General features: G+C 27.8%; 1 protein-coding gene and 1 long non-coding RNA gene across 2 annotated transcripts; one reads left to right on the top strand and one right to left on the bottom strand.

Moving 5' to 3' along the window:
• The first annotated feature begins 115 nt into the window (after positions 1-115).
• On the top strand, positions 116-745 carry LOC130507987 (uncharacterized). Its single transcript, XM_057003000.1, has 3 exons — positions 116-253; positions 353-412; positions 509-745. The coding sequence occupies exons 1-3, from the start codon at positions 149-151 to the stop codon at positions 728-730; spliced, it is 387 nt and encodes a 128-aa protein (XP_056858980.1). The 5' UTR covers positions 116-148; the 3' UTR covers positions 731-745.
• A 53-nt stretch (positions 746-798) lies between these two features.
• On the bottom strand, positions 799-10,770 carry LOC130507988 (uncharacterized). Its single transcript, XR_008942645.1, has 3 exons — positions 10,652-10,770; positions 10,195-10,278; positions 799-1,049 (listed from the first exon to the last, which is right to left on the bottom strand). It is a non-coding gene; the product is annotated as an uncharacterized LOC130507988 (long non-coding RNA).
• Positions 10,771-14,640: the final 3,870 nt, after the last annotated feature.

Consider the following 14,640-nt stretch of genomic DNA (forward strand, 5'->3'; position numbering starts at 1 on the left):
AGACTTTTCAGTTCTCTCCACAGTGGTTGGTTATTGTGCTAAAACATACTTCACGTTAAGCGTTTTCCATTCGTCCTTGCCCTTCATTCATTCTTTTGTGTTAGTTAGACTTATCGCAAAGTTGTTTTACTTCAGTTTCCAGCAGAACATGGCAACGTACAAGAACTTGATAACACAATCCATGTATGATAAACAACTAGACAGTAGGAAGGGAACGCTATTACACTTGTGCGATGACGTTATTCAGCAAGAAGTAAAGTTCCTGCCTGCATGAATCTAGTCTTTTATTCATATTGGGGGGCGTGAATGCCTTTCGAATAGGAACACTTCCTAATTTGGGTTACACCCGCAGGTAAAAGAGGTGATGATTTCCTTCTACATACTAATGGAGCAGGGGAAAGCTACCTTGGAGGTAACATAATACCAAAATTTTACTCTTTTGGTTATTGCCTATTATACTATCATTAGCGAGTGCTGACTTGAGTTGGTGGGAATGTGTGGGGAATAGGATCTGGATCTGAGATGTGAGGAACTGATAAAGGAAGAGTTTGGTGAGAGGTGTAACTTTGATGTGGATGATGCAGTCCAGAAGCTAGAGAAGTTGGGGATCGTTGCCCGTGACACCATTGGAAGGTACTACTGCATGGGGCTGAAGCGAGCCAACGAGATCATAGGGACCACCACCGAGGAGCTTGTCCTGAAGGCCAAACAGGGGGTCACTCCTTCTTGAACTTACCACCTAAGGTGGTCCACCTTCTCTTCTCTTCTCTTCTTTAACATTTGTTCTCTCTCATTTCACTAAAACTCTAAACGACGAAAGTGATATCGGTTGTTTACAAAATCCAAATGCAACAAATCAATTCACCGAAAATAATTGTCTGATATGAACGCATGAAACATACAATATTGAACTATATTGTTATGGTAGGCCTGGAGAATTTTGAAGGACGACCTACGAAAAGTCTCTATTCCTAGCTACAGATAGCTCAACGGTTATGTATATATATCACATTGGTACTGTTGTCCTCTCCCATGAGTAGTTCAGGTTACTGTAGAAACCAAATAAAAGTGGGTCAAACACTAAAAAAACAACAGCAAATAGATAGCTTTGCCATCTATAACTTAACAAAGGAGCAAACTGTGTATCAAACATGGTTCAATCTGATGTTACTTGGGGAGTTTTCTCGACAAAGGAAATTATTCAACCAGCCATTGTTGATCCTGCTAGCTCAAGTCTAGAAAGATGCAGTGTTTGAGATTTGGTTGGTCAAGAAACTAGGCTAGCTACCTTGTATACAGAAGCAGACCCTTCCAAAAACTTGCTCGAGGAGGTAAATAAAAAGAGTTTTTTCTTGACAAGTTTTTCTTTTGTCATTGGTTTATTATATGACTAACAATCCTCAATTCGAGATACAGGTGAAAAACAGCTACTATATGGTAGAAAACAACTACACTAACGGGAACATATCACAGTCTTTGCTGATCAAGAGAAACGAAAATAAGAGAGGTTATAAACTCTATGACCATCATCTTATATTAGTTTTCGATGAAACTATACACTAAAACCAGATTTTCTTATTTTGAAATTATTCCAAAATCTATGGGTTAAACTCTTCAAAAATATTGAGTTTTCAGTAAATGCTCTATATACTGAAATTTATATTCTTCTCTTTAATTTAAAAATTTCAAATCACATTCTACATTTAAATGAATATATTCTAAACTATCTTTCATGGTATATATGAATCATTCTAATTTTTTAATATTTAGTTTGGTAAAATTTCATATATTGCCTAGATTAGTGGAATTACCATTATAAAATCTTTATTATTTAGAGAAACGGAGACTAGAAAGGTTCTAAACTCTTTGACCATCATCTTATGTCAATGCTTGATGAAAGTATACACTAAACTATCTTTCATGGTATATAGAAATTATTCTATTGTTTAATATTTAGTTTACTAAAATTTTATATACTGTCTACATTAATGGAATTAGCATGATAAAATATTCATTATCTAGAGAAACGAAGACAACTGAGGTTCTAAACTCTTTGATCACCATATTATGTTAGTGCTCGATTAAACTATACACTAAAATAAGATTTTCATATTTTTGATTTTTTTCCAAAATCCGTGGGTTAACCCCTTCAAAAAAATGAGTTTTCGGTAAATACTCTATGTACTGAAGTTTATACTCTTTACTTTTGTTAAAAAAATTTCAAACCACGTTTGACATTTGAATGAATATATTCTAAACGATATTTCATGGTATATATGAATCATTCTAATTTTTTAATATTTAGTTTGGTAAAATTTCATATACTGTCTAAATTAGTGGAATTACTATTATATTATTATCTAGAGAAACGGAGACTAGAAAGGTTCTGAACTCCTTGACCATCATCTTATGTCAGTGCTTGATGAAAGTAAATACTAAAACCAGATTTTCATATTTTTGATTTTTTTTTTCAAAATCCGTACAAAAATATTGAGTTTTCGGTAAATGCTCTACATACTGAAATTTATACTCTTCTCTTTAGTTTAAAAATTTCAAACCACATTCTACATTTGAATTAATGTATTCTAAACTATCTTTAATGGTATATAAGAATTATTCAATTGTTGAATATTTAGTTTACTAAAATTTCATATACTGTTTAGATTAATGGAATTAGCATTATAAAATATTCATTATCTAGAGAAACAGAGAGAGCAGAGGTTCTAAACTCTTTCATCACCATATTATGTTAGTGCTCGATTAAACTATACACTAAAACCAGATTTTCAAATTTTTGATTTTTTTCCAAAATCCGTGGGTTAATCCCTTCAAAAAAATGAGTTTTCGGTAAATACTCTATGTACTGAAGTTTATACTCTTTACTTTTGTTTAAAAAATTTCAAACCACGTTCGACATTTGAATGAATATATTCTAAACTATCTTTCATGGTATATATGAATCATTCTATTTTTTAATATTTAGTTTTGTAAAATTTAATATACTGCCTAGATTAGTGAAATTACCATTATAAAATTTTTATTATCTAGAGAAACGAAGACTAGAAAGGTTCTAAACTCTTTGACCATCATCTTATGTCAGTGCTTGATGAAAGTATACACTAAAACCAGATTTTCATATTTTTGATTTTTTTTTTCAAAATCCGTGGGTTAACCCCTTCAAAAATATTGAGTTTTCGGTAAATGTTCTAGATACTGAAATTTATACTCTTCTCTTTAGTTCAAAAATTTCAAACCACATTCTACATTTGAATTAATGTATTCTAAACTATCTTTCATGGTATATAGGAATTATTCTATTGTTTAATATTTAGTATACTAAAATTTCATATACTATCTATATTAATGGAATTAGCATTATAAAATATTCATTATCTAGAGAAATGGAGACAACAGAGGTTCTAAACTCTTTGATCACCATATCATGTTAGTGCTCGATTAAACTATACACTAAAACTAGATTTTTATATTTTTGAATTTTTTCCAAAATCCGTGGGTTAACCCCTTCAAAAAAATGAGTTTTCGGTAAATACTCTATGTACTAAAGTTTATACTCTTTACTTTTGTTTAAAAAATTTCAAACCACGTTCGACATTTGAATGAATATATTCTAAACTATCTTTCATGGTATATATGAATCATTCTAATTTTTTAATATTTAGTTTGGTAAAATTTCATATACTGCCTACATTAGTGGAATTACCATTATAAAATCTTTATTATCTAGAGAAACGGAGACTAGAAAGGTTCTAAACTCTTTGACCATCATCTTATGTCAGTGCTTGATGAAAGTATATACTAAAACCAGATTTTCATTTTTTTTGAATTTTTTTTCAAAATTCGTAGGTTAACCCCTTCAAAAATATTGAGTTTTTGGTAAATATTCTACATACTGAAATTTATTCTCTTCTCTTTAGTTTATAAATTTCAAACCACATTCTACATTTGAATTAATGTATTCTAAACTATCTTTCATGGTATATAGGAATTATTCTATTGTTTAATATTTAGTTTACTAAAATTTTATATACTGTCTAGATTAATAGAATTAGCATTATAAAATATTAATTATCTAGAGAACGGAGACAATAGAGGTTCTAATGTTAGTGCTCGATTAAACTATACACTAAAACCAGATTTTCATATTTTTAATTTTTTTCCAAAATCCGTGGGTTAACCCCTATAAAAAATGAATTCTCGCTAAATACTCTATGTACTAAAGTTTATACTTTTCACCTTTGTTTAAAAAATTTCAAACCACGTTCGACATTTGAATGAATATATTCTAAACTATCTTTCATGGTATATATGAATCATTCTAATTTTTTAATATTTAATTTGATAAAATTTCATATACTGCATAGATTAGTGGAATTACCATTATAAAATCTTTATTATCTAGAGAAACGGAGACTATAAAGGTTCTAAACTCTTTGACCTTCATCTTATGCCAGTGTTTGATGAAAGTATACACTAAAACCAGATTTTTATATTTTTGAATTTTTTTTCAAAATCCGTAGGTTAACCCCTTCAAAATTATTGAGTTTTCGGTAAATGCTCTACATACTGAAATTTATACTCTTCTCTTTAGTTTAAAAATTTCAACCCACATTCTACATTTGAATTAATGTATTCTAAACTACCTTTCATGGTATATAGGAATTATTCTATTTTTTAATATTTAGTTTACTATTTCATATACTGTCTAGATTAATGGAATTAGCATTATAAAATATTCATTATCTAGAGAAACGGAGACAACAGAGATTCTAAACTCTTTGATCACCATATTATGTTAGTGTTCGATTAAACTATACACTAAAACCAGATTTTTATATTTTTGATTTTTTTCCAAAATCCGTGGGTTAACCCCTTCAAAAAAATGAGTTCTCGGTAAATATTCTATGTACTGAAGTTTATACTCTTCACTTTTGTTTAAAATTTTCAAACCACGTTCGACATTTTAATGAATATACTCTAAACTATTTTTCATGGTATATAATAATCATTCTAATTTTTTAATATTTAGTTTTGTAAAATTTCATATACTGCCTAGATTAGTAGAATTATCATTATAAAATCTTTATTATCTAGAGAAACATAGACTAGAAAGGTTCTAAACTATTTGACCATCATTTTATGTCAGTGCTTGATGAAAGTATACACTAAAACTAGATTTTCATATTTTTGATTTTTTTTTTCAAAATCCGTGGATTAATCTCTTCAAAAATATTGAGTTTTCGGTAAATGCTCCACATACTGAAATTTATACTCTTCTCTTTAGTTTAAAAATTTCAAACCACATTCTACATTTGAATTAATGTATTCTAAACTATCTTTCATGGTATATAGGAATTATTCTATTGTTTAATATTAGTTTACTAAAATTTCATATACTTACTAGATTAATAGAATTAGCATTATAAAATATTCATTATCTAGAGAAACGGAGACAAAAAAGGTTCTAAACTCTTTGATCACCATATTATGTTAGTGCTCGATTAAACTATACACTAAAACCAAATTTTCATATTTTTGATTTTTTTCCAAAATCCGTGGGTTAACCCCTTCAAAAAAATGAGTTCTCTGTAAATACTCTATGTACTGAAGTTTATACTCTTCACTTTTGTTTAAAAATTTCAAACCACGTTCGACATTTGAATTAATTTATTTTGAACTATCTTTCATGGTATATAGGAATCATTCTAATTTTTAAATATTTAGTTTGGTAAAATTTCATATACTGTCTAGATTAGTAGAATTACCATTAGAAAATCTTAATTATCTAGAGAAACGAAGACAACAAAAGTTCTAAATCTCTTTGACCATCATCTTTTGTCAGTGCTCTAAGAAACTATACAATAAAACCATATTTTAATAATTATTTCAAAATCCGTGGGTTAACCCCTTTTAAAATAATGAGTTTTTAGTAAATTCTCTATATACCGAAGTCTATACTTTTCACTTTTGTTTAAAAAATTCAAACCACATTCTAAATTTGAATTAATGTATTCTAAATTATCTTTCATGGTATATATGAATCATTCTAATTTTTAATATTTAGTTTAGTAAAATTTCATTAACTGTCTAGATCAATGGAATTAACAATATATAAAATTTTCGTTATCTAGAGAAACGGAGAAAACCGAGGTTCTAAACTCTTTGTCTATCATCTTATGTCAGTGATCTATGAAACTATACACTAAACCAGATTTTAATATTTTTGAAATTTTTTCAAAATCCATGGGTTAGCCCCTTCTAAAATAATGAGTTTTCGATAAATGCTCTATATACTGAAGTTTATACTCTTTACTTTACTTTAAAATTTTCAAACCACATTTGACATTTGAATTAATGTATTCTAAACTATATCTCTTGGTATATAGGAATCATTCTAGTTTTTTAATATTTAGTTTTGTAAAATTTCATATACTACCTAGATCAATGGAATTAGCATTATAAAATCTTTATTATCTAGAGAAATGGAGATTAGAAAGATTATAAACTCTTTGACCATCATATTATGTCAGTGCTTGATGAAAATATACACTAAAACCAGATTTTCATATTTTTGAATTTTTTTCAAAATCCGTGGGTTAACCCCTTCAAAAATATTAAGTTTTCGGTAAATGCTCTACATACTGAAATTTATACTCTTCTCTTTAGTTTAAAAATTTCAAACCACATTCTACATTTGAATTAATGTATTCTAAACTATCTTTAATTGTATATAGGAATTATTCTATTTTTTAATATTTAGTTTTCTAAAATTTCATATACTGTCTAATTAATGGAATTATCATTATAAAATATTCATATTATCTAGAGAAACGGAGACAACAGAGATTCTAAACTCTTTAATCACCATCTTATGTTAGTGCTTGATTAAACTATACACTAAAATCAGATTTTCATATTTTTGATTTTTTTCCAAAACCCGTGGGTTAACCCCTTCAAAAAATGAGTTCTAGGTAAATACTCTATGTATTGAAGTTTATACTCTCCATTTTTGTTTAAAAATTTTCAAACCACGTTCGACATTTGAGTTAATGTATTCTAAACTATCTTTCATGGTATATAGGAATCACAAATCTTTTTAGGTATTTAGTTTGGTAAAATTTCATATACTGCATATATTAGTGGAATTAGCATTATAAAATCTCTATTATCTAGAGAAACGAAGACAACAAAGGTTCTAAACCTCTTTGACCATCATCTTTTGTCAGTGCTCTAAGAAACTATACAATTAAACCAGATTTTCATAATTATTTCGAAATCTGTTGGTTAATCTCTTTTAAAATAATGAGTTTTTGGTAAATTCTCTATATACTGAAGTCTATACTTTTCACTTTTGTTTAAAAAATTCAAACCACATTCTAAATTTGAATTAATGTATTTTAAATTATCTTTAATGATATATAAGAATCATTCTAATTTTTAATATTTAGTTTGGTAAAATTTCATATACTGTCTAGATATATGAAATTAGCAATATAAATTTTTTATTATCTAGAGAAACGGAGACAACAGAGATTCTAAACTCTTTGTCTATCATCTTATGTCAGTGATCTATGAAACTATACACTAAAACCAGATTTTCATATTTTTGAAAATTTTCCAAAATCCATGGGTTAGCCCCTTGTAAAATAATAAGTTTTCGGTAAATGCTCTATATACTAAAGTTTATACTCTTCACTTTTGTTTAAAATTTTCAAACCACATTCGACATTTAAATTAATGTATTCTAAACTATCTTTCTTGGTATATATGAATCATTCTAATTTGTTAATATTTAGTTTTGTAAAATTTCATATACTACCTAGATCAATGGAATTAGCATTATAAAATCTTTATTATCTAGAGAAACGGAGACTAGAAATGTTGTAAAATATTTGACCATCATCTTATGCCAGTGCTTGATGAAAGTATACACTAAAACCAGATTTACATATTTTTGAATTTTTTCAAAATCCGTGGGTTAGCCCCTTCAAAAATATTGAGTTTTCGGTAAATGCTCTCTATACTGAAATTTATACTCTTTTCTTTAGTTTAAAAATTTCAAACCACATTCTATATTTGAATTAATGTATTCTAAACTATCTTTCATAGTATTTAGGAATTATTCTATTTTTTAATATTTAGTTTACTAAAATTTCATATACTGTATAGATTAATGAAATCAGCATTATAAAATATTCATAGTCTAGAGAAACGGAGACAACAGAAGTTCTAAACTTTTGATCAGCATCTTGTGTTAGTGCTCGATTAAACTAAACACTAAAACCAGATTTTCATATTTTTGAATTTTTTTCCAAAATTCGTGGGTTAACCCCTTCAAAAAAATGAGTTCTCGGTAAATGCTCTATGTACTGAAGTTTATACTCTTCACTGTTGTTTAAAAATTTCAAACCACGTTCGACATTTGAATTAATGTATTGTAAACTATATTTCATGGTATATAAAAATCATTCTAAATTTTTAATATTTCGTTTACTAAAATTACATAGACTGCCTAGATAAGTGGAATTACCCTTATAAAATCTTCATTATCCAGAGAAACGGAGAGAAAATGTTATAAACCTCTTTGAGCATCATCTTATGACTGTTCTTGATGAAACTATACACTAAAACAAGATTTTCATATTTTTGAAAATTTTCCAAAATCCGTGGGTTACTTTTAAAATAACGAGTTTTCGGTAAATCCTCTATATACTAAAGGTTATACTCTTCATTTTTGTTTTAAAATTTCAAACCACTTTCGACATTTGAGTTGATAGATTCTAAATTATCTTTCATGGTATATAATAATCATTTTAATTTTTTTAATGTTTAGTTTGGTAAAATTTCATATACTGCCTAGATTAGTGAAATTACCATTATAAAATATTTATTATGTAGATAAACGGAGACAACAAAGGTTCTAAGCCTCTCTGACAATCTTCTTATGTCAGTTCTCAAAGAAACTATACACTAAAACCAGATTTTCATATTTTTTTTTTTTCAAAATCTGTGGGTTAACCCTTTTTAAAATAATGAGTTTTGGGTAAATCCTCTATATACTGACGTTTATACTCTTCACTTTTAGTTAAAAATTTCAAACCACATTCTAAATTTGAATTAATGTATTCTAAAATATCTTTCATGGTATATATGAATCATTCTAATTTTTATTATTTAGTTTACTAAAATTTCATATACTGCCTAGATTAGTGTAATTAACATTAAAAATCTTCATTATCTAAAAAAACAGAGACAACAGAGTTTCTAAAATCTTTGACCATCATCTTATGTTAGTGCTCAATAAAACTCTACACTAAAACAGATTTTCATTTTTTTTAAACCCCTTCTACAATAATGAGTTTTCGGTAAATGATTTATATACTGAAGTTTATACTCTTAACTTTTGTTTAAAATTTTCAAACCACATTTGAATTAATGTATTCTAAACTATCTTTCTTGGTATATATAAATCATTCTAATTTTTAATATTTAGTTTTGTAAAATTTCATTTACTGCCCAAACCCTAAACCCAACCCTAACCTCCCTTTTTCCACATAAAAATAAATTTTCCGCTGGGCGTGGTTCAAACCCGTTACTGCAAGGTAGTAAAACGGACCCTAACCACTGCACCACGCGTTATATACTGTAAAACATGTAAAGAGATTCTATATATTTCTATCTTTTCCGTAGACTGGGCTTTAAATAATGGGCCAAGTCAGAGAGCTTTAATTAATGGGCCAAGTCAGAGACATATCATTATTAGAATGGGCCGAAGTCCTACTAGACATATCCAAACGGGCTCTAAATGTTATTATATATACGCAAATGTTATTTATAATGGGCGGGAACAGAATGGGCTTTAAATGTTATATGAACACAAATGTATATATTTATTGTCACTTTAATGGGCAAAAGTTTCTAAAATAAGCCCCTATCATATTTATATGAACACAAATGTATATAGTTATTCATTATTTGATTAACTTAATGTATAAAAAATTAACAGGCAAAAGTTTCTAAAATAAGCCCCTTTCATATTTTAAAATTCAATTTTTGAGTCCAATATATTTTTCCGGGAGACTCAGTTGTTAGTGGAAAAAAAGAATTTTCTTAAATGAAAGCATAGAAAAAGAAATATGGCCGAAAAGATTGATAACAATTAACATTTAAAAGTACCTTTGCTTTCTTCCCAAAGAGATGGTGTATAGTAAGATTAGGTTGTCTTCAACTTTTTCTTGGATAGTTAGTAAGAAACTGAAACTGTGAAACATTTAATGTTATCAGATGGATTTTCAATGGATTTTCAATGAAACTGAAACTGTGAAACAAGAGGATTTATATTTTTTATGATCATATTCCCATCAACCACAGACTGTTAGCTACCAAATCAAAGACATTAGTAGTTAATTGGATAATTATGATAGCTATATGATATTCCACCATAAAGTCTGTCTTTTGTTTTCAGATGTCTAACTAATGCAAGAAATGAAAAATCTCGCATCTATCTTGTATTCTTCTAGATCTAAGAGATGTGTTCAAATCAACAAAGATTGTTCATTGTACTGACTGACAACAATTAGGTGAATATTTTCACAAATCCACAAGCATACAGTCAGGATGAGGACATACATACCATTTGGAATATCCATGATTGGTGTTCCGTGACTGAGAAAACCAGAAGTAGTGACGACTGACGAGCACACCAAACAAAAAAATATACAGAAACACAAATATGAAAAACAAGCTGAAAAGGTTAACCCTTTCAATATAAATAGACTTGCTGGATGTAGATCGCAGAGGAGGAGAGAGGAAGAAAAGTTCAACTTTATCTTTCTGGCGCCAATAAATTGGAACACAAAAAAAATGAGCTCCCTCTCTTTCTTTGTCGTTAACAAAAACAGTTAGCGCCAAAGCTACCCAATATATTAAATACAGCAAACACGGCCCAATAATATAATAGACCCAATCTTATTTTCTACTGTGCCTAAAATTTCTCACTGAAAAAAAATTCAACAAAGAAAATTTCTACTGTGCCTATATATTATTTTCTGTCAACTGCCGATCTAAGGTAGATCCAGTGGTGATCAAACGAATCGATTTTCTGAGGATCACCTCTGTCTATCAGCATCTGATCTATATGGGAAAAATATAGTCTATGGTCCTTGCTTATTTTGCTAATATTTCCGCTTGTGATAAACTCACATCCTCGAAGTTCTCATGTAATCTCTGAAACACTTCAATATCTGTCGCGAATGTTGGCCAATCTGTTGGGTTTGTAGTCATGTCTAATAGGTTCGAGCAATCTGTCTCGAACCGTATCGAGGTTATAAACTATATTCAGTGCAAGGTTTAGAGTTTAGGGGTTAACTCACGAATTTTGAAAAAAAAATTCAAAAATATGAAAATCTGGTTTTGGTGTATAATTTCATCAAGAACTAACATAAACTGATGGTCAAAGAGATTTAACTTTTTTAGTCTCCGTTTCTCTAGATAATAAAGATTTTATGATGGTAATTCTACTCATCTATGCAGTATATGAAATTTTAGTAAACAAAATATTCAAAAAAAATTAGAATAATTACTATATACCATGAAAGATAGTTTAGAATACATTAATTCAAATATAGAATGTGGTTTGAAATTTTTAAACTAAATAGAAAAGTATAAATTTTAGTATGTGGAGCATTTACTGAAAACTTAATATTTGTGAAGGGGTTAACCCACGGATTTTGAAAAAAAAATCAAAAATATGAAAATCTGGTTTTAGTGTATACTTTCATCGAGCACTGACATAAGATGATGGTCAAAGAGTTTAGAACCTTTCTAGTCTACGTTTCTCTAAATAATAAAGATTGTATAATGCTAATTCCATTGATCTAGGCAGTATATGAAATTTAACCAAACAAAATTTTAAAATTTAGAATGATTCCAAGAAAGATAGTTTAGAAAACATAAGTTCAAATGTCGAATGTGGTTTGAAATTTTTAAACAAAAGTGAATAGTATAAACTTCAGTATACAGAGAATTTACCGAAAATTCATTATTTTAGAAGGGGTTAACCCATGGATTTTGGAAAAAATTTTAAAATATGAAAATCTAGTTTTAGTGTATATTTTCATCTTGCACTAACATAAGATGATAGTCAAAGATTTTAGAACCCCTGTTGTCTCCGATTCTCTAGATAATGAAGATTTATAATGCTAATTCCACTAATATAGGCAGTATATGAAATTTTAGTTAACTAAATATTAAAAATTGGAATGATTTCTATATACCATGAAAGATAGGTTAGAATAAATTAATTCAAATGTATAATGTGGTTTGAAATTTTTAAACTAAAGTGAAGAGTATATACTTCAGTAAGAGTATATACTTCAGTATATAGAGCATTTACCGAAAAATCATTATTTTAAAAGGGATTAACCCACGGATTTTAAAAAAAAATCAAAAATATGAAAATCTGGTTTTAGTGTATAGTTTCTTAGAGAACTGACAAAATATGATGGTCAAAGAGGTTTAGAACATTTGTTGTCTCTATTTTTCTAGATAATAAAGATTTTATAATGGTAATTCCACTAATCTTGGCAGTATATAAAATTTTACCAAACTAAATATTAAAAATTAGAATGATTCCTATATGCCATGAAAGATAGTTTAGAATACATTCATTCAAATTTCAAATGTGTTTGAAATTTTTTAAACAAAAGTAAAGAGTATAAACTTTATTATATAGAGTATTTACCGAAAACTCAATATTTTTGAAGGGGTTAACCCACGGATTTTGAAAAAAAATTCAAAAATATGAAAATCTTATTTTAGTAAATAGTTTCATCGAGCACTGACATAAGATGATGGTCAAAGAGTTTGAACCTCTGTTGTCTCTGTATCTCTAGATAATTATGATTTTACAATGGTAATTCCACTAATCTATGCAGTATATTAAATTTTAATAAACTAAGTATTAAAAAATTAGAATGATTCCTATATACCATGAAAAATAGTTTAGAATACATTAATTCAAATGAAGAATGTGTTTTGAAATTTTAAACTAAAGTAAAGAGTATAAACTTTAGTATATATAGCATTTACCGAAAACTCAATATTTTTGAAGGGGTTAACCCAAGGCTTTTGAAAAAAATTCAAAAATATGAAAATATGATTTTAGTGTATTTTTTCATCGACATAAGATTATGGTCAAGGAGTTTAAAACCTCTGTTGTCTCTGTTTCATGGAATAATTAAGATTTTATAATTCTAACTCCACTTATCTAAGCAGTATGTGAAATTTTAGTAAACTAAATACTAAAAAATTAAAATGATTCATATATACCATGAAAGATAGTTTGGCATACATTAATTCAAATGTAGAATGTGGTCTGAAATTTTTAAACTAAAGTGAAGAGTATAAACTTCAGTATAGAGAACACTTAGCGAAAACTCAATATTTTTGAAGGGGTTAACCCACGGATTTTGAAAAAAAATTCAGAAATATGAAAATCTGGTTTTATTGTATAGTTTCATCGAGCACTGACATAAGATGATGGTCAAAGAGTCTAGAACCTCTGTTGTCTCCGTTTCTTTAGATAATTAAGATTTTACAATGCTAATTCAACTAATTTAGGCAGTATATGAAATTTTAATAAACTAAATATTAAAAAATTAGAATGATTTCTATAAACTATGAAAGATAGTTTAGAATAAATTTATTCAAATGTAGAATGTGGTTTGAAATTTTTAAACTAAATTTAAGAGTATAAACTTCAGTATATAGAACATTTACCGAAAATTCAAAAAGTTTGAAGGGGTTAACCCAAGGATTTTGAATAAAATTCAAAAATATAAAAATCTGATTTTAGTAAATAGTTTCATCGAGCACTGACAATATAAGATGATGGTCAAAGAGTTTAGAACCTCTGTTGTCTCTGTTTCATGGTATAATGAAGATTTTATAATTCTAACTCCACTAATCTAAGCAGTATATGAAATTTTAGTAAACTAAATATTAAAAAAATCAAATGATTCCTATATACCATGAAAGATAGTTTAGAATATATTAATTCAAAGGTAGAATGTGGTTTGAAATTTTTATACTATAATGAAAAGAGTATAAACTTCAGTATATAGAGTATTTACCGATAACTGAATATTTCTGAAGGGGTTAACCCACGGATTTTGATTTTTTTTCAAAAATATGAAAATCTGGTTTTATTGTATAGTTTCATCGAGCATTGACATAAGACTATGGTCAAAGAGTTTAGAACCTCTTTTGTCTCCGTTTCTCTAGATAATAAATATTTTATAAAGCTAATTCCACTAATCTAGGCACTATATGAAATTTTAGTAAACTAAACATTAAAAAAATTAGAATTATTCCTATATATCATGAAAGATAGTTTAGAATACATTAATTATAATGTAGAATGTGGTTTGAAATTTTTAAACTAAAGTGAAGAGTATAAACTTCAGTATATAAAGTATTTACCGAAAAATCAATATTTTTGAAGGGGGGTTATTGTAAAGTTTCATCAAGCCACTAATGAAGGGGGTTACCCACAGATTTTGAAAAAATTTCAAAAATATGAAAATCTGGTTTTATTGTATAGTTTCATCTAGCACTGACATA

Source organism: Raphanus sativus, chromosome 1, assembly GCF_000801105.2.
Source record: "Raphanus sativus cultivar WK10039 chromosome 1, ASM80110v3, whole genome shotgun sequence".
Lineage (NCBI taxonomy): Eukaryota > Viridiplantae > Streptophyta > Magnoliopsida > Brassicales > Brassicaceae > Raphanus > Raphanus sativus.

Bases quoted from the DNA above. Each gene is read 5' to 3' on its own strand.
- LOC130507987 (XM_057003000.1), top strand. From the start codon at position 149: ATGGCAACGTACAAGAACTTGATAACACAATCCATGTATGATAAACAA. The intron at 254-352 runs GTAAAGTTCCTG...TTACACCCGCAG, and splicing joins ATGACGTTATTCAGCAAGAA to GTAAAAGAGGTGATGATTTC. The intron at 413-508 runs GTAACATAATAC...TGTGGGGAATAG, and splicing joins AGGGGAAAGCTACCTTGGAG to GATCTGGATCTGAGATGTGA.